Source organism: Sciurus carolinensis, chromosome 2, assembly GCF_902686445.1.
Source record: "Sciurus carolinensis chromosome 2, mSciCar1.2, whole genome shotgun sequence".
Taxonomy (NCBI): Eukaryota; Metazoa; Chordata; class Mammalia; order Rodentia; family Sciuridae; genus Sciurus; species Sciurus carolinensis.
In genome coordinates, this window is record NC_062214.1 from 182,948,352 (window position 1) to 182,968,510 (window position 20,159).

Genomic DNA, 20,159 nt, shown 5'->3' on the forward strand with positions numbered 1-20,159 from the left:
CTGTGCATCATGCTGTGGGTCGCCCCCACTCTTAAGGGCTTAGTGGCTGCTTGTTAAATGACTAGCCTTTTATCAAGCCAGAAAGAGAGGTACTACTCTTATATTTTAAAAAAGTGCTGTTGAATCATGGAATCGAAGAAAGAAATGGAAGGTATGTCCCAGAGGCAGGTAGGTGGACATGGTTCAGCAAGGGACACAGAGTTGACCTCAGAAAGGGAACTCTAGCTAATGATGGTCAGGGACTGAGGCACAAGAAGCCAGCAGTGATGCAGGCCAGCAGCATGGAATGGGACTGAAGGGGTGGAAGGCTCCATGTAGAGGAGACCCACTGGCAGGATGGGGCCCTGGGTGGGCAGTAGGCGAGGAGTCCATATTGATCAGGGCCAAGGTGGACTTGCCACCGACTCAGATCACTGTTGAGTCTGTTTGTCAGCATTGCTTACAAGGCCCTTTGAACTTCAAATGACAACATGATCCTAATGAAAAGGTTCTGGAGCAAAGCCAGACATACATGACTAAAATTGTGCCTAACACCAACAATTCCCTGGGGACACGGCAAGCTTCTGGATAATGGAAGACAGCAGACTGCCCCAGCTGCAGGTGAATGACAAGCTGCAGGGTCCTGGAGAGAAAAAGTCTGAAGGACCTTCCTAGTCACAAGCCCAGCTCTGATGCCTGCTGTCCAGACAAACTGGAGCCAATCCCAGGCACTCCCTGACCTCCATTTTGTTATTTATAAAGTGGAACCAATGACCACACTTGTCTCAGAGAGATGTTATGAGGTATCAAATGAGATACATAGAAGAATATTAAATATTCTTTGCAAACGAAGAATTTAATTAGCTCATTAATGATCATTATTATCATTTGTAAAGTCATAGAAATGTGGATGGCTCAGAGTGCTAGCCAGAGTATTTCCCTGCAACTGCCACATATTATTCAGAAATGGGAGATTTTTTTTTTTTTTATGACAGTGTTTTGAATACCAGCTACTATAAATGGTTGTTCCTGGAAGTCAGGAGGAGAAGTTCTTTGTCTACCATGAATAATGCTTCTGAATGTATATGGAGGAAAGGTCTTTTTCATAATAAATATTTTTAACCATATCTAAACATAAGGATAAAATGTATCATTTAGTAATCATACTAAAGAGTACTGAGTATATTTATAGATACCCGCCCTGTAAATGCACACATAAGTAAACATGTATTTTATATGAAAATATACATATAATTATTTTCTTGGCTCTCTCTTGACAAAACTGCTTTTTAAAAGGATAATGCATTTATTCCAGATTTTCAAAGTAAGCATCTTGCTCAAAAGTCCTTTTGTTGCAGGTGGAGTTGCATTGCAGGAGAGTTCCTGGGGTGCAACTGGCTCTTCTCTTTGCCCAGTTTCTGGATTGGAAAGCAAGATGACACTTCCCATTTCATTACAGCGCCCTGTAGCTTGGACAACAAATTGGAGATTCAGGATTGATAACATTCTGTTCCTTCTTTGTCTTCATCGGGGTTTGTTCAAAGCCAAGTTCAAGCCTTTGGAGAGAGAGTGAGGAGCTTATTGGAGCTTTGCATTCAGTATAGAGAATTGTGATTTGGCAAAAGTTTTGATTATTATGAAGAACAAAATGAAAAGGATGTCGTTTTGCCTTAGGGACTGTACTCCACACCAGTGACCTTTGCCTTGTTAACTGAATGGGTCTGGCAACTTACTAGGATACAAGTTGCTTAGGAGTCACAGATGGATGGTGTGCCCTTTCATGTGTGTGGATTCTGAGTGGGGACCCTTCGTTCCTGTTTCCAATGAAACTAATAACCATTTGGAAGACACATCATGGAGAAATCTGCCATAACTCTGAATGAATGACCATCTCTCTTTAGGGTTGTTTTCTGGAGTTGGGGGTGGGGGTTTCTAGGGATAACCATCTTTGCAACTCTGTGGGGAGTGTGGATAAAGCTTATCTCAGCTGCAGCTTTCTCTCCAAGCCCCAAATAGTGTTGCTCCAGGCTTTGTACCTGTGGAGAACTTGGCCAGTGCTCTCTGTGGCACTTAAGACCCTCTGCCCTCAGTCTTCCATTGTGTGTCCTCCTTGTCTTCCTCTCTCTTGAATCACAGCCAGGCAAGGACATGGACTGATTTACTTCTGAATTCCCTGAAGGTGCTTTGTAAGAGCACCCGGCTCAGTATGGGCTCACTTAGAAACTGATCAGTGTTACACCGAAGTAAGTGCCAGAAACAGGAGACAGAGGCCCTTTGTGTCTGCAGGGAGGAAGAAAGTTGAGGTCGTGGGCATCAAGTATTAAGGGAAAACAAATTTAAAAAAAATAATGTGTGTCATAATACCTCTTAGAATAATGGGATTGAGGACTGAGTGAACACCTGATACCCACAAAACCATTCTAAAAAGAATGACCCTGTCTCATTACTCAAGGCTGAGTGAAGCTTCCTGAATGAGAACAAGATAAGGACAAGCGAGCAGCTTCTGAGAGTGATGTGAGTCCCTCTTCAGCGCTTTTGCTTTTGTCCCATCCTGGCAGGTAATTAAGACCTGACTTAAGAAGGGAGAAAAGGTCAGAGATTGAAATTATACCTGTTTCTGAGTAACTTTTCTGTGTGTCTTGATGGGGCCATTTGGACTATTAAATGAACTGCTTTTCCAGAAATCCAAGTGTATTTATCACTCTCTTCCTTGTTTTGAGGAAATTAAAATTTTCAAAAGCCATCCTACATAAATTAGTTCTCCCTGTCTTACTAACTCAAAAACAGTTTTGGTAGTGTTTTGTTGTTGTGGGGTATGGGATGGATTGGACAGTTGCCACATTTTAAAATTGGAAAAGAGCTGAGATACTGTCCCTGCATTGTCTTTCAGACATGGTGACTGGGTGACAGGGTGCCTGGGAGAGTTTGCATTCATGGAACATTCAGGAGTTCCATGGAAATCATGATTTTCTAACGCCTATCCAGATCTTCTTTTACTTGTACCTTATTTCTTGTGTTTTCTACATGTTTTTATGTTGCTCAGTAATCCTCTCTAATGTGGGAATTTTATTTACTAAAATAGAAAAAATTTTTCAAGGGCTCTTGAAATTTTTCAAGAGCATAACTTTGACTTCTTTTGACCTCTCACCACGTCTTGAACATTATTAGTCACAGTAGGTCACAGGTTAAGGATAAATGATTACTGTAAGCTGCATTTGTTTTCACAAATTGGTGTGGGAGAAGAAATTGTGAGATAGTGGAAAACGCCAACAAGAAAGAGGGAAAAAAGAATCAGAAGCCAGATAAATAAGCCTAGGAATTGTTTTTAAATCTCAGAAGAAAATTTTTTTGTAGTTCTTATTGTTTTTGAAATTGGACTAATGGTAGAGGCAATAAAAGGATGCAGATAAACTAAATTGCTCTAAATAGCTGCAGTTCAAAGCAGCAGCACAAAGAAATACCTTCAAAGAGGGCTTAGAAACGAGGGGGAAATAGTCTTTCCCGCTGTGTGTGTGTGCAGAGGCCTAGAATGGGGGAATTAGGGAGGAAACTGGAAAGACAATAGAGTCCTCCCAGCCTAATCTGGCTATCAGTGCTGTTAGTCCTGAAGTGACTCTTTTGACACATGGAGTTCAGAATCATCACAGGTCACAGAGAAAAGCCACTGAGAATTCATTGCCCTTGGTGGCTTAACTACAGTGAACCTGATAAATAATTCAGGTAGTCAGAGGCGTCTGTCTATGGAAGACATCAGCTGAGTTTTTCAATCTTCCAGGCCTTTCTATCTCACTCCCCCATCCCCACACACTTTCTCTGAAGACCTCTAAAGGAACTTGGAGTTTTGTTCACTCTCAGCTGCATTTTACTTTTGATAACTCACAAATACAGGTGAAGACTGAGAGCCTGATTTCCATCCATCATGGTGGCTCTCTCCATTGCATGGTGGTCGCCAGTTTGACATTACTTTTTGCCTCAGTAAGTCACATATATTCCAGGTTTTAGGACTGATAGAATTATGACAAACTGTGCTTGAAAATTTCCATAATATACCAGTTATCTGATATCAGACATAACTGGAAATTACTCGTTAAAGTAAGAAGTTATAAAAAGAATAAATAATAGCTTACACAAAATCACATCTAATTAGACACTGATTTGCCAGTTTTTTGGTGCAGGGCTCGTGATTTTGGTTGACACATGGAGCCACTGATTAACATTGTTTTTCCCTTTAAATGTGTCAACACTGATTTCCAGTTTTCTTGCATATTGAAATATAGGGTTTTTTAAGATTCTACCCTGTCCTTTTCTTTCCCACTTTGGCAGTGACTTTGACTTAAGGTTAATGTGTAAACAGTTCAACTGGGTTTTCATTTATGGGTAACTCCCTTTTGTACCCTTATTTTATTTTATTCACAAAATTGGTGTTCACGTTATATGATTGCAGTAGAAAAGCACAAGTGACGTGGTAGGTTTGGGTCCCCGGGGAAGTGCAGAGCTCTGTAGTCAAGAGACATGTCTAGATGCTAGGAGACTGCCTTGGCAGCCAGCGATGCCCATTCTTCATGAGGGCACAGCAGCATAATGCTTTCTGGTATATCAAGTAAATGGAGTGGCAAGATACTTTCTGCCTTCTGTGTCCAAGCTACCAGTTCTAAACTGAGTGATCTTAGGAAAGTTACTTAAACATGTGATACGTCAGTTTCTTACTGAAATGGAAATATTCAGAGGTCTCAGTCTGTGGTCATCTTCATTCTTTCATTACTCTGGTCCCTACTTGAGGCAGAACATTGTATCCAAAGGATACCACTTAGGAAGAACAGTTCACCTCATGGCGGGCAGGAAGCAGGGGCAGGGGAAAGGGTCCACAGGGAAGGTAAACCCTTCCAGGGCATGCCCCTAGTGACCCACCTCCTCTGGTCACACCTCACCTTCCTTCAGTTACCACACAGTCCCTTCAAACTAGGACAGACAGATTAGTTTACAGCTCTCACTACCCAGTCATTTCACTTTTAAACATTCCTGCATTAACAGAGGAACTTTTGGAGACACTTCATATCCACACTATAACACAGTCCATTAACCAAAATGAAAACTGCTATTAAGTGGTCACTAATATATAATAATACCACCTAATTAAAATTGTTTTCTCAGACACTAAACACCATTGACATGCTTTGATCATACATCCTCAATGATGGTGATATGGGCCCCAAAGGAAAATTGGTTCTTAAAGAAAGGAGAAAAAAGACCTAGACTTATGATATTGTTCATGTCCTTCTCTAGTACATAACCTTATGTAGAAAGAAATGTACATAAGTCACTTTTTAGAGAGCAAGGATAGAAAATGTTTTAAAGTCAATGCCATAGAATACCAAGTATGAAAGTAAGAATAATAATAACTGACATGTGCTGAGTGTCATGGGACACTGAAATGTACCACACTGTGTGTCGCAGATTGACCAACCCATTGAATTCTTTGGGTGACCCTTAAAGTATTACTATTCTTGGGTATTTTGATCATAGCAATGCAAAGCTGACTAACTCAGACTGTCTTTGGAGATATGATGTCATTATTGATTGACCCGAAAAATAGGGGGTGGGTGGATTCTTGGAACTGCCTAGGGTGGGACCACAGCACCTCAGAAAAGAAATTCTTCAGGTTCAAGAATGAGAGACTCTTGGGGAGGCCTGGAAGCTGACATTAGGCTCCAGTAGAAGAACGCTCTCCCTCAGTTTACAAATGAGTTTGTTCCATAGTCCTACTATCAGGCTTGGATATCAGGGGTCTGTTTCTTAATCAGCTCCTACTAGTAGTCTTGGCACACCTTTGTCCTGTGTTATGTATTTTACATTCCACTATGTTACGAAGGCAGCTCTATCTCAGTTTGTTAGCTTACAGGGCCATAGCAAATGACCACAGCCTGGACAAATAGGACAACAGGAGTTCCTCTAGTGCTGGAGATCCTGGATCAAGGTGCTGAGAGGGTTGGTTTCTTCTGAGACCTCTTGCCTTGGATTGCATGTGGCTGTCTCGTCTCCTCTTTCCTCCATGTGCACCTGTGTTCTGATCTCTTCTTGACACTCACTGGTCCTAGTGAATCAGCACCAACCCCACAGTCCTCTTTTTAACTTAATTACCTCTTTAAATACTCTGTCTCCAAATATAATTTCATTCCGAGGTACTTGAGTTCAGGATTTGAGCACATGGATTTGCAGGGTAAGGACACATCTCATATGAGGGAACACATTCCATAAGAGGCCACTACTTGTCATATACTGGTTAGTTGATATATGAATTTTGGCTGGCTGGCTGGATTTTTATTTAATTTTGGTTAAGTCTGTGGAGTTAGCAGTTTTAGAAATACTTTTTGAGTTAAATAATGTTTCTTAAAAGTTTTTCCTCTTTCTTCCACCCTGAAGATAGGCTTAGGAGCTAACATTCCTCAATGATGTTTCTATGTATTTAATAACTACATTCAACTGTTTTCTCTATGTAGGCAGGTCTCCTATTAATGTGAAGAGCTGCCACCATCAGCAGACCTACCCATTATTTGCAGGCCCCTGAGCAAGAATATATGGTGAGATACACTATAGGTCTAATTATTCAATAATTAGAAATCTTATTTTTTAATTATTTCAAAAGCCTGTGTAATTCTTATACTGTGACTGCCTCTCAGAAAGTCCTGGGAAGTCAGGCAGGTTTGACGTTACAATTCCCAAACTCCACAAATTGCTGGGCACAGTGGCACTTGCCTATAATCCCACCGACTCCGGAGGCTGAGGTAGAAGAATTGGGAGTGAGACCAACCTCAGCAATTTAGCGAGTCTCTAAGGACTTATCAAGACCTTGTCTCAAAATAAAACATAAAAAAGGGCTGGGGATGTTGCTTAGTGATTAAGCACCCCTGAGTTCAGTCCCTGGTACCAAAATAAATAAATAATAAAAATTCCTAACTCTAGCAAGTTATGCATAAAAAAGAGGCAGTGGGGAAACTGGTTCCAGGTCTCTTCCTTTCCCACCGGAATTCCAAAGTTAGTTAATTTAAGAAGGTGGGGGGATGCATTTCCCTGGGAATTTGCTGCATTAAGTTCTGATCCTGAACAGTTTCTGCACTTGTGAGGGAACTTGGTTCCAGAAGCCCATGAACAGATCTGGGGTAGAAGCAGAGCATGCATGAGCTCCTGCACCCCTTATGTGGGGTCCACCCTCACCTGCAGAGACCTGGAGCAGCTTGCATCTCCTGCTCAGGTCAGACAGTGCAACCCAGGCAGCCTTCAAGAAACACCTCAAACCTGGGTTGCACTAGGAATTTCCTTATCATGGGGGTCACTAGAGTTATTAGTGAATTGCGGTTGTTTTCCAGGCAGTGCACTGAACTTCTGAGAAAGAAAAAGAGGCCAGTGCTTTGCTTTCACATAGAATAATTTATAAGGAGGGACCAATTTATTTGCTAGGGAACAGCGGGGTGGCCCATGTGTTCCCCTGCAGAGGGTATGATAGGCTAAGCAGGGAGGCAGTCTTCAGTGCTCAGCATAGAAAGGGGAAGACCCTTCTAATTAATGACATGGCTGTCTTTACCCAGCATGGGTACCTCACTTTGTCATCAAAGTCCTTGATTACTCAAAGCTGTGTTTCTTTTATTTATTTATTATTTATGCATTATCTTATTTCCAAAGAGAATTTGAGATGGCTAGCAAAAGAAATGTGTGGGGGTGTTTGGGAGACTCTGAGACAGGACACGGAAGAGAGAATTCTGACAGATGTTTGAAACTGCTTTTCCTCTCTAGGTTCTTCTCAGGACTTTTGCGTTTTCTACCTCATCATTACTTCCTTTCCTCAAGAGCATCTCTGGCTCTCTGCTGCATAGTTTCAGGTGGTTTCTTGAAATGCACCTTCTCTCTTCATTCCCTCTCTGCAGGTTGCCCATTGCCCTGAGAATTAAGTCCATTTGGCTTCGCAGAGCCACGAGGCTTTGCAAGTTTCAGGTTCTTAGAACTCTTGACCCTCCATCTGCACCCTGCCCTCTCCTCTTTTCCAGTTGCTTATTCTTTTCAGGCCTGAAGGTGGCCAGGCTCTTTCTGCTTGCTCCCTATCTGATCCTGGACTGTGATCCTAGGTAGCCTCTCTGGTGCCATGCACTGCCCCTCCTCACCCTGGATCTCCATTTTTAAGAACTACTCATGCATGTGGGATCCTGTTCTCTAAGGTGCCACCTGTGTCCAAACACTCCCACACCTCCCTCCATCTCTTCCCTACCACACTTCTTCTCCTCTGTGAGGTTACTCACATTTGTATCTTTTCTAGTCTCAAGCTTGTAGTTTTTAGTTGATTTTACTTTCTTGCTTTCTGGACATTCACCTTCCAAGCTGAAATGTAGTGATTTCCTCTCTCTCGTTTACCTTTGCATCACACAGTGGCCAGTTCACAACTAAGGAATGATTGAGAAACAATGTGCTTCACTGGATTAGGAATGGTTGCCAGAAACATTTGCCTTTTCAGGGAGAGTAGCATTCTCATCTAAATTATTTGCTTTGTAATTGCAGTACTTTAAGCATATGAGAACTGGCAAGGAAAGGTTTTGGAGGACATGGAAGTCCATTGGAGAATGACAGCCCACAAAGCCCCGGGCCACTCACAGTTCTTACTCCTGACCTGTGTCTTTCTCCGTCACCTGGGTTTTGTCTCAGAGATTGGGGCTGCCATTGGGTGCCATGCTTTAAGAGATAAACCTTCATAGACCACTGACCCTACTCCCCAGGACTAGGACCTGCCTTTCAGCCAGGCTTGGGAGCGTAGCTGAGGAATGCTGAGTCCCTAGTCTTATTTCACACCTCTTAATCTCACCCTGAGTTTAGATCTAGTTTTTCCCACACTTTCCTTTGCTCTCTTAGGCCTGAGTTTTATTTTTATTTACCAGTAAAGATTCCAGCCCTGTTCTACCCAAACCTTAAGATGTTAAAAATTATGCAAAATGAATCAATACTATTTTCTCATGGTGTGTGTGTCTCTGTGTGTGTATGTGTGTGTGTGTGTGTTTGTGTGTATAAAAGAGGGAGAGAGAGAGATTGGGACCACCTTTCCACAGTGTTGCCTCCCTCTGGTGGCAGTTATATGCACATGGGCCTGGGTGACATGTTCTGAGTCACAATGTGACTTAAAAAAAAAAAAAAAAAGGCCTTTTATTTCTCCTCTCAACACCATTTTTGTTTGTTTATTTGTTTTGTTTTTTGATTTGGTTTGGTTTGATGGTTGTTCTGTTTTTTTTTTTTTTTTTTAAACAAAGAATTAAATGGTTGAAATTGGCAGCACGAACTTAAGAGTACACAAGCTTGTGGCATTGGGATAAAGTTTGAAATTCTGTAGTGTCCATAAATGAGAGCAGTGCTCGGATTCTTTTTAAACCTATAAAAGAAACTTCTTGTGTGTTTAGATTCCTCTACATTTTAGGAATATGTCTCAAAATTTATTCAAATGAGAAAAGCCACCCAGTATAGATTTTTTTTTATAAAAGTGGCTTTTAAAATTTGCTGTGTATTTTTTATGTTTTCTGTTGAATAGTTTCTTCTGTGCATTGTGTAGCTATCCTGGTTATAAAACTGTTACTGCTCATGTGGGGTTTTATTTTAAGCTTTAGTAATGATTTGATCTTAACCCATTTCTTGTCATGTTCTGGAGGAGAAAGTGTCCTTGAGACAAGGAGAGGGTCAAGGATAAGAAATAATAATCTCTTTTCTGTTTCTTTCCCCTCTCATTTCCAAAATCCAGAAATAGTCCCCTGAACATAGACTGCCACCTTAGCATGACAGGTGTCCTGAAGATGAGACGGCGGGTTGTAAAAGCCTATTTATGCAGGGAGGAAATTTTATACCATTTACATTCAGAGCCATCCCTCTGATACCAAAATAGTCTTAAGCAATGAATTTTTCATTTTTCAGACTCAAAACCAGATAACTCACCTGGAAATATACACTATGTAATTTCATTTCACATGCCTAATCAATATTGCCGACTGGAATCTGCATTCTCCTTGTGAAGGAAGACAAAAGGTTTTCTGTTCCATTAGTAGATTACATATGTGGTGTGATATTTTGGGGGGAAATAGGCCATGTTTATATTTTTGGATTCAGTTTATTTTTTGTAAGTTTTTTTATAGCTCTCAAAGACACTGCCCTATTTTATATTGATTCGAACTGTGTGGAATGGTAAAATGCTATGCAATTAAAGCTCAGTTGAACTGCCACCATGAATTTATGTAAATATTTAGAAGCGATTGGTATTGTATGAACAGAAATTCATATATTTTGTTTAGACCCCAAAGATCTGATTTTAGCTCTCAGCCATCATAGGAAGCAATAGGTATTGACTGGCCTCTCGCCAAACCTAGTTTGTAGTCATGGTTCAGACTGACCCACTTCAGCAGTACTGTGGGTTAACGAGAGCATTGAACCTGATGTTACTATGAAAGCAAGTCTGTTACTGTAGTAACTACAGTTATTTTCTAGTAGCATATTCTGTGCCTTTTACTAAGGTCACTAATTTCTTTGTGTTTAGGGACCATTCATCCATCTCTCTACCTGTCCCTCAACCTGTCCACATAGGTTAGGATAACTTAACACCCGTGAAAGCTGTTATGAAATATTATCTCAGTGATTTCTTGTGGGACCTCAAATTGAAGATTTTGAAGAGTTTTTACAGACTGCCTCTTGAAACAGAGTAATCATCTGAAGATCATTCTTTGATTTGTTCATTTATTCCACAAACCATTCTTAAATGCCTGGCACGGTCTGCTATGGTCTCTGGAGAAATAACCCAGAGCTAATGCTGACCTGCCTCTCTCAGCGAGGAGCATGCTGGGAGGTGGGCGGAGTACGGAACCAGGCTCTGTAGTTCATACCTATATTGTTTCCAGCTTGTCATTTATTCGCTGATTGACCTGAGAAATGTGTGCACACATTTGCAACATTAATGGATGGGAAGAGGTGTGTGTATCACCCAAGGAAAGAGCTATAAGTGGATGAAAGGGAGACTAAAATGGGTGAATTCAGCCAAAGCAACTCTCCCAAACTAGGGCAAAATGCTACCTGGTGCAGGAAGTTTTGCAGTTGTTGCTTAAAACAAGTAATAGGAATGATCAACATAATGACTGTTCTGCAATATTCTAAGTGATTTATAGCCCTGCAACAACCATAACAGATTGATGCTATTCATTTCTCCATTTTAAGTGGATTGTCAGGTGAATTCATGTGTCCAAGTTAACAGAATTGGTAAGTGAAATGCCTCTCAGGTTTTCTGTCCCTCATCTTTGCCAGAGCCCATCATTGCTCACCAAACCTTCTCTACTCCCTGCTTTCTTGCTAATGGAGTTTGAACCCAGGGACACTTTACCATTGAGCCAAGTCACCAGCACCCAACTGTCTGTTTTTTGTCTTTTTTTTTTTTTTTTTTTTTTTTTGTCTTTTTAGGAGACAGGGTCCTGCCACATTGCTGAGGCTGTCCTTGAACTCAGAATCCTCCTGCCTCAGCCTCCTGCCTTGTTGGGATGACAGTCCTGTGCCATCATGTCTGGCCCCTCTCTCCCTCTCTTAAGCCAATTTGTTTTGCACTTAATCTTTGTTTGCATACTTGGTATCTTATCTTCCCAACAGTTCTGTAAACACAGCTGATTATTACCTCTTTGAGATGAAGCAAGTGAGGTGCCAGAGGTAAAATCGGGTGTTATCATCCTGCTGTTCATTAGTGGATGAGCTGAGATCACTGCTAAAAGCTCATTAACTCCAAACCTCTTGTCTTTCCTTGACACCAACCAAATTCCACGTGGTGGTTTGATGGGCAAGGGCGAAGGACTAGATGTCTGGATGCCCACAAAGAACTTCCTGATGGAGAGAGGTCCAGTGGAGGAAGCCTAAAGTGCCGATCATCAGGCTTCCCTGGGGAAGGTTGAGCTGGAACACCCCTCCCCAGCCTCCTTAACAGATCTCTTCAATCAGGGTCCTCAGGGGTATCCCAGAAGCCTCTATTTTCCCTCACCTTCTCATCATGGTTTGATAGTCCACAGGGTTGGGTCATCACTGTACCAAATAATGGGGGAAAAAATCCTTTTCCAAGGTAAGAGCCTGAAGAAATCACTAATTTTCTATGAAACATGAGGTGTTCGATGTCTGTTTAAGTAAATTAATTAATGTTATAAATGAACTGAACCACCTCTCTGTGAAATGGATGAAAAGTATATAAATAGGAGTTAGAGGAAGTTCATCTTTTATGGGTCATGTACTTCTGTGTTCTGTTAGTATTCTTTCAATTCTCTCTCTCTTTTTAGTTGTAGTTAGGAACCGACTACCCAGCCAGGGATTATTATCAGGAATTGCTTTCCAGCATCAAGTTAACTGGTCAGTGTACCTTCTGGAGCAAACCTACATGTGGGTGGTAGTTGATAAGGAAAGAGGCCACTGTCTTGCAGTTCCAGATTTTAAAGGGACCACAGGACAGTCCCCAGCAGCTCCCTCCTGGGCTGAGCAATGAATATGCCCTCAGTGCACGTGCATTTGACATTTTATAACAGTGGCTATTTGCTCTACACTATCTCCATTATTTCTTCAGATGTGTTAGACTGTTTTGTGTTTTGCCAGATAACTGGTTTTTTTTTTTTTTTTTTGAGAACTGGGGTGGGCCTTGATTTTAATTCCAGACCGAGTGGAGCCAGGAAATTGTCAACTGTATAAATAAAGTATTTCCTTTCTTTCCTTCCCTCCTTCTTTCCTTCTTTCCCACTTCCTTCCTTTCTCTCTTTCTCAGTAAACGAAAAATATTTGTCTAATGAGAAACTTCAAGGGTCTTGGTCCAGTGAATAAGATGGAAAAATGGTTTCAGTTCCGAGGTGGCTATTGTTGTATTCCCCAAATTCCTCTGCTAATCCCCACATCTTGGCCAGCTGACTGTAGAGCTCTCCGATTGTCGTGCAACCAGTATTTATAACCTACCCTCAGGAATGTGGAAATGTGCACAAGATCTATAAATTGCTTTCGTGTTTCCAGATCCTAACAGAGACGTTCCTAGTGTAGTTAGGCTTATGAAATCACTAGCTGCAGGGGTGCGATTGTAAACACAAATTGCTTAACACCAAAAACTCTACAGCGGGACCTGACCCCAGGACACTTTTCCGGGAGAATCCCTCTTCTTCATCTACACTTTCTCATTCCTGTCACTTCATGCCCCGTGCTGTCCTGTCACCATCCAGCCAATGCTGAACCCATTAAGATTTTATTAGGTCTGTCCTAGTGTGGTTATGTTATGCGATTGGCAGGGCTTATTGACAACTCTTATTTTCTGTACTATGATTTTTATAGTCTGGGTTTATTAAGCGCTCCTGGAATACAGGCTTCTGGAACTAATTAGGGGAAAAAAAAGAAAAGAAAGAAAGAAAGAAAGAAAAACTTCTTAGGCCGCACCAGGAGAGAAACATTTTGCATAAAGCTTTTACATTATTTGTGTGCTTAAGTCTTAGTTCCTATGAAAAGAGTTAAAATAAAGTAAATAACTTGGAAAAGCTGTTGCTGTTATTGTCATCTTTAAGAGACTGGCAGAGCCAGGTTCTGTGTGTCCCCAAAGAGCATCTGTTACGTATTGGCTTACCCGCAGACTTTAAATGAAAATTTCTGTTTTTCCGTAGCACCTTCCATTTCGCCATTCTTAGTAATCTCTGGTTTCTTGTAGGGGAAACATATTCAATACACATTCAAACAAACGGGGAAATAATATCATTCTCTCTCAGTATTTCAGATCCATCTTACAAAGCAATTTTTATCCCAGCAGTTACAGACTTATACATGTCTAATGATTTTGATGTGTGGGTTTGTTTATTATCTTCTGGAAGCACAAGACTCGGGGACAAAGCTAACCATGTGCTGGGGAAAGTGCTTTCTGGTTGGTCAAGTTCTCGTCCTTCTCTGGGTTGAGCTGGGTTTCAGCTTGTGATTCAAATAGCCAACAACTTGATCCATATGCAAACGCCTCAAATGGATCCTAGGCTTGAGACTTCTGTCCTTCACAGCTTAATATGGGCAGTCCTTCCCCTAAAGCACTTTATTATTTATTTTTTTGTGGTTGGTCCCCTATCAACAAGATTAGAGCTCTTTCCCCAGTGCCCTACAGTGAGGGCACTGCTTACCTAAGTCTCTTCTCCCTCCTCTCTAAAACTTTAAGTCATGAGGCCAAAATCACACTGACTCCGCCCTGTATTCACCTGCCCATTCTAGTGCCCGGGAGATATGGATTGAATAAATGAATGAAAAGCATATTACCCTTTCATTCTTTATTAGTGTCCACTACAGGGAACATTTTTAGGTGATGTTTATTAGAAACTTACCTTTAATTTCCTCTAGAAAATTAACAGTAATGATGCCAACCTTCTGAGGCATGTGTAAGATGATGTAGGTCAGTCATCAACCAGGGGTGACTTTGCCACCCCAGAGGACATATATATGGCAGTGCCTGAAAAAGTTTTTGGATGTACACCACAACCCCATAATAATTATTGTCCCAAAATATCAGCAGTGTGGAGAACAAGAACCCTGTGGTAGGAGAAGGTGCGTAGAACTTAGCAGGTCAAAGCTGGTATTGCTTTGTTCTATGTGTTGGGGTTCACCTCTTTGGATATCATTAATAAGACGATTGCATTGAGATCGCAGTTTGTGTGTGCTTTTGCCACCTAAAGGCACTAATCAAACTTTTCATAACTCTTCCTGAATCCTTTCAACAGTGCTGTGAATTAGGAATTATTATCCTCATGATTTTGAAGTGTGTATTTTTTTTTTACCTAGGAACTTCAAAACAGAGCAGCAGTTTTTCTTGGTAGGGAATATAACAATAGGCATTCTCTGAACTGAAACCAGGACAGAGTGCTCCTGTCACATTTTGAAGATGCCAGGAGAACACAATACTCAGAAATATTACATTCTAGGTTTTTGGCCTTCCTTCTCCACCAGAAATCAGGTGTTCTTAATTACCTCACAAAAATGGCTGCTATGGTTACAAGTAAGTGTTCAAGGTCCTACCACACAGTCAAGCTTGTCATGCAATAAATATTTTCCATGGAGGTCAAGTGGCATAGCTAGTCTTTGAGCTTCTCCACCTAGAAGATCTAATTTACACATAAGATATAACTTGAGGCCATCCCCTGGAGATGGAAGTGATTAACGTCTCTTCTACTTTTACTTGGCTCACAGGGGTCATGTGATGTACTCCTGCATTGCATTTTACGTGTAATAAATTAAAACATGAATGATTAAGGCATCACTGTGTTTAGGGCAGTGTGTCTCCAGTGTTAATGTGCCTACCCACCGTTCTTGCTAAACTGCAGTCTGCCCTGAGTTACTGCATTTTTACCAGCTTCCTGGGTCAGTCTTCTGCTGCTGGACCACATACCACACTTGAGAAGCAGACACTAGGAATCAGTGGGATACTATAGCACCTGAGCTGGAGATAGCATAGAGGTGATGGCATCAAACTGTTTTCCTGTGCTACCCTCAGTTGTATGAACTATTCTTTAGGCATGTAGAGAGATTTCTTCTCAAGGGAATGGCTATCTTTCCATGGCAAAACACATTTCTAAGTATCTTTTAATACTTAATTTTAAATAAAGTATCCTATCCTTTTGCTTTTGCCTGGTAAGAAATGTTCCCCCCCTTTTTAAAGGTTTATAAGCAATCAAAAATGAATTTTATCATTTTTGATCATCAAAGGCATTTTATATGGTTTCTAATCTTTTAAATTACAGAACAAATTTACAGTATCCTTGACACTGAAATAACATTTACAATATTTTTTTCTTTTTTAATTATCTTTCTAAAGATAGCTGAAGGAACAGTTACAAATAGACCCTTTGTGCTTTTAGATATAAGTTATTTCAATTTCTGTATCTTGGTGAAAATTAGAGGACTTGCAGCTCCCTTGTCCTGTCATGTTAGCTTATTTTGTAGGGAAATCAAATCTGGCACCTTTCAATTAACTTCTTTACCTCTCTAATCTAAAAACAAATGGAACACATTCTGGAGCAAGAAGGCATGATTGCTAGCCCTGGATTGCCTTTCCTTTCTCCATTATGTCTTTTGTCATTTCAAAATTTGCTGGAAGTCCTTCAATAAAAGGAAACCACTCACAGGCAGGAGGGTGGTGGTGTTGAAAAATCATTTCTTCTCAATCATGAGCCTGGCAACTCTTAAAGGAATCACAGTGGCAGAGATCATTGTACCTGGAGGTCCCAAAGGAGGGGATGGTGGAACTGTGTCAAGGCCTGGAGTTTGACCAGTCTCCTTGGTAACTCAAGTGGAAGCTATTTGGGAGGAAGACAAAAGAGGAGGAGAGGCAAGAAGCAGGGAAGAAAAGAGAAATCTTTTCTCTGCCTTCATCTGTGCTTCTGTGCATTGTGTCTACACTAGTTCTTCTGTGTCAGATGGAAAGGATGCATGAGTTCTTAATGGCATTGAATGTGATCATGGCAAATCGCTAGATAATAAGCAGGAAGGTGGAAGGTAAGTAATGATTCCAATGTTGTTATGTGTATTCATAGGAGAAAGAAGGAAACTTATCAGTTACCTCTGAATGGTAATGTAATGAATAATCTTTATTATCTTTTTACTCTATCCTTTTCACTGCATTTTCTAAAATTCTCCACTAAGCAGAGATAAGCATTTGTGTAAGAATTTTAAGATGCATTTTAAGAGATGGAAATGTATAAAGCTATAGCTATATCATTTGTAAAATATGTATGATAAATGTATTTGGAAACAATGTGTTTGGAAGAATTTCTTAATAAGGATGCATTTTTAAAATGGCTTACTCCCCGTTTTTCATTTTGAAGGTTTATAACTCTAGAGGGCTTCACATGTTCCCCATAAATGTTGCTCAGTGCCCCTCTCCATCCTGTAGTAAGACTGATCAATAGGATTTGGAAGTGATAATCATTGACCCATCCTGTGGATTGACTGCGTGTCTGTGTCTGTTGCACTTGTCAATTTGCATATGCAAATAGATATTCAAGAGAAAGTACTGATGGGGATGCACAGTTCATAGTATGATTATTGCTAACAAGAGTTTCCTTTTGAGGGTAGTTTAATCGTTTATTTCTTGAATACCTTTCCCAGTAAATACCGGTTATCTAACATATATGCTGATTCCCAATCCTGCTGTTTTTAAAAGGCTTGTGGGCATATCAGTACTTCTTATATAACTACCCTTAACTGACTCCTTTCTCTCTTGTTTCCAACAACAGATCGCAGATTCTGCGTAACCAAGAAATCCATAGGTCCATCAGTGCTACCCTGACCTCCACCAGAGGACTGGAGTTCTGCCCGCCCACTCTGGCTTGGGTACACTAGGCAGATAACTTAGCCTCACCTGCTGCCTGCGTAGAAAATTCTCCCTATTGACGTCTTTTGGCACATGGAAGACAACAGCAAAGAGGGCCACACAGGCCGATAAGACCAGAGACAACAGAAAGGTTCTTTTCACTGATGCCCTCCGGACATTTCCTGTAGCTGGAGTTCTGGACTTTGACAGAACCCGTCTGGTCATTTTGATTTTGCTGATATATATTTTTTTAATTTTTATTTTCCCCGCCACATTGTATTTTCTTTCTGTTCTTCAGAAATGGGCCTGCAGACCACAAAGTGGCCCAGCCATGGGGCTTTTTTCCTGAAATCTTGGCTTATCATTTCCTTGGGGCTCTACTCACAAGTGTCAAAACTCCTGGCCTGCCCTAGCGTGTGCCGCTGCGACAGGAACTTTGTCTACTGTAACGAGCGAAGCTTGACCTCAGTGCCTCTTGGGATCCCGGAGGGCGTAACCGTACTCTACCTCCACAACAACCAAATTAATAATGCTGGATTTCCTGCAGAGCTGCACAATGTACAGTCAGTGCACACGGTCTACCTTTATGGCAACCAACTGGATGAATTCCCTATGAACCTTCCCAAAAACGTCCGAGTTCTCCATTTGCAGGAAAACAACATTCAGACCATTTCACGTGCCGCTCTTGCCCAGCTCCTGAAGCTCGAAGAGCTGCACCTGGATGACAACTCTATCTCCACAGTGGGGGTGGAGGACGGGGCCTTCCGGGAGGCTGTTAGCCTCAAGTTGTTGTTTCTGTCCAAGAACCACCTGAGCAGCGTGCCTGTGGGGCTTCCTGTGGACCTGCAAGAGCTGAGAGTAGATGAAAATCGAATCGCCGTCATATCAGACATGGCCTTTCAGAACCTCACAAGCTTGGAGCGACTGATTGTGGACGGGAATCTCTTGACTAACAAGGGCATTGCAGAGGGCACCTTCAGCCATCTCACCAAGCTCAAGGAATTTTCCATAGTCCGTAATTCGCTCTCCTACCCCCCTCCAGATCTGCCAGGTACGCATCTGATAAGGCTATATCTGCAGGACAACCAGATTAACCACATCCCGCTGACAGCCTTCTCCAACCTCCGGAAGCTGGAGCGGCTGGATATATCCAACAACCAACTGCGGAAGTTGACTCAAGGGGTCTTTGATAACCTCTCCAACTTGAAGCAGCTCACTGCTCGGAATAACCCTTGGTTTTGTGACTGCAGTATTAAGTGGGTCACAGAATGGCTCAAGTATATCCCTTCATCTCTCAACGTGCGGGGTTTCATGTGCCAAGGTCCTGAACAAGTCCGGGGAATGGCTGTCAGGGAGCTGAATATGAATCTTCTGTCATGTCCCACCATGACCCCTGGCCAGCCGCTCTTTACCCCAGCCCCAAGCACTATTTCTCCAACGACTCAGCCTCCCACCCTCTCTGTTCCAACCCCTAGCAGAAGCTACACACCTCCAGCTCCTACTACATCGAAACTTCCCACCATGCCTGACTGGGATGGCAGAGAAAGAGCAACTCCACCTATATCTGAGCGGATCCAGCTGTCCATCCACTTTGTGAATGATACTTCCATCCAAGTCAGCTGGCTCTCTCTCTTTACTGTGATGGCATACAAACTCACATGGGTGAAGATGGGCCACAGTCTGGTGGGGGGCATCGTTCAGGAGCGCATCGTCAGTGGGGAGAAGCAACACCTGAGCCTGGTTAATTTGGAGCCCAGATCCACCTATCGGATTTGTTTAGTGCCACTGGATGCTTTTAACTACCGCGCTGTAGAAGACACCGTCTGCTCGGAGGCCACCACCCATGCCTCCTATTCGAACAATGGCAGCAACACCGCTTCCAGTCATGAGCAGACGACGTCTCACAGCGTGGGCTCCCCTTTTCTGCTGGCGGGGTTGATCGGGGGTGCAGTGATATTCGTGCTCGTGGTCTTGCTCAGCGTCTTCTGCTGGCACATGCACAAAAAGGGGCGCTACACCTCGCAGAAGTGGAAGTACAACCGGGGCCGGCGGAAAGATGACTATTGCGAGGCGGGCACCAAGAAGGACAACTCCATCCTGGAGATGACGGAAACCAGTTTTCAGATCGTCTCCTTAAATAACGATCAGCTCCTTAAAGGAGATTTCAGACTGCAGCCCATTTACACCCCAAACGGGGGCATTAATTACACAGACTGCCATATCCCCAATAACATGAGATACTGCAACAGCAGCGTGCCAGACCTGGAACACTGCCACACGTAACAGCCAGAGGTCCAGCGTTAGGAAGGCGAACCGCCAAACTCTTGAGAACACACACGTGTGTGCGCACAGACACGCAGATCACATTTGATAAATGTTACACAGATGCATTTGTGCATTTGAATACTCTGTAATTTATACGGTGTACTATATAATGGGATTTAAAAAAAAAGTGCTATCTTTTCTATTTCATGTTAATGACAAACAGTTTTGTAACTCTTTGCTTTTTAAATCTTAAAAAAAAAAAAAAATTAGTTGCTGAAGTACTGTACGGGGTTGTACAATGAGAACCCAGTGCCGAAGCAGAAGCAAGAGTGATTCTTCCTTATGATGCGCATTAGCCACTTTGCTGTGGAAACTGTCAGGATAAATTCCTTTCCTAGAGCTGATGATCAGATGAAAGGGCAGGTTCACATGGACTCCTCGGGGTAAGAGGAATAATGGGTAAAGCAAGAAATGGCTGAGACGTTGTCACGCTATTTCTGTACCTCCTGGTCTGGAAGAAAAGTGAAAAATCCCGTAATATAAGAAAGGAGGTAGTTACCCCGACTTGACC

At 42.0% G+C, this 20,159-nt stretch overlaps 1 protein-coding gene across 6 annotated transcripts in view; it reads left to right on the forward strand.

Moving 5' to 3' along the window:
• The window catches only part of Flrt2 (fibronectin leucine rich transmembrane protein 2), an 85,930-nt gene extending 66,037 nt beyond the window's left edge, over positions 1-19,893 (forward strand). For all 6 annotated transcript variants that reach the window (XM_047539851.1, XM_047539850.1, XM_047539853.1 and 3 more), the window contains exon 2: positions 17,247-19,893. In XM_047539851.1, coding sequence (XP_047395807.1) covers positions 17,624-19,606 — 1,983 coding nt within the window. In that variant the 5' untranslated portion in view covers positions 17,247-17,623 and the 3' untranslated portion in view covers positions 19,607-19,893. The remainder of the gene's footprint in view (positions 1-17,246) is intronic.
• Positions 19,894-20,159: the final 266 nt, after the last annotated feature.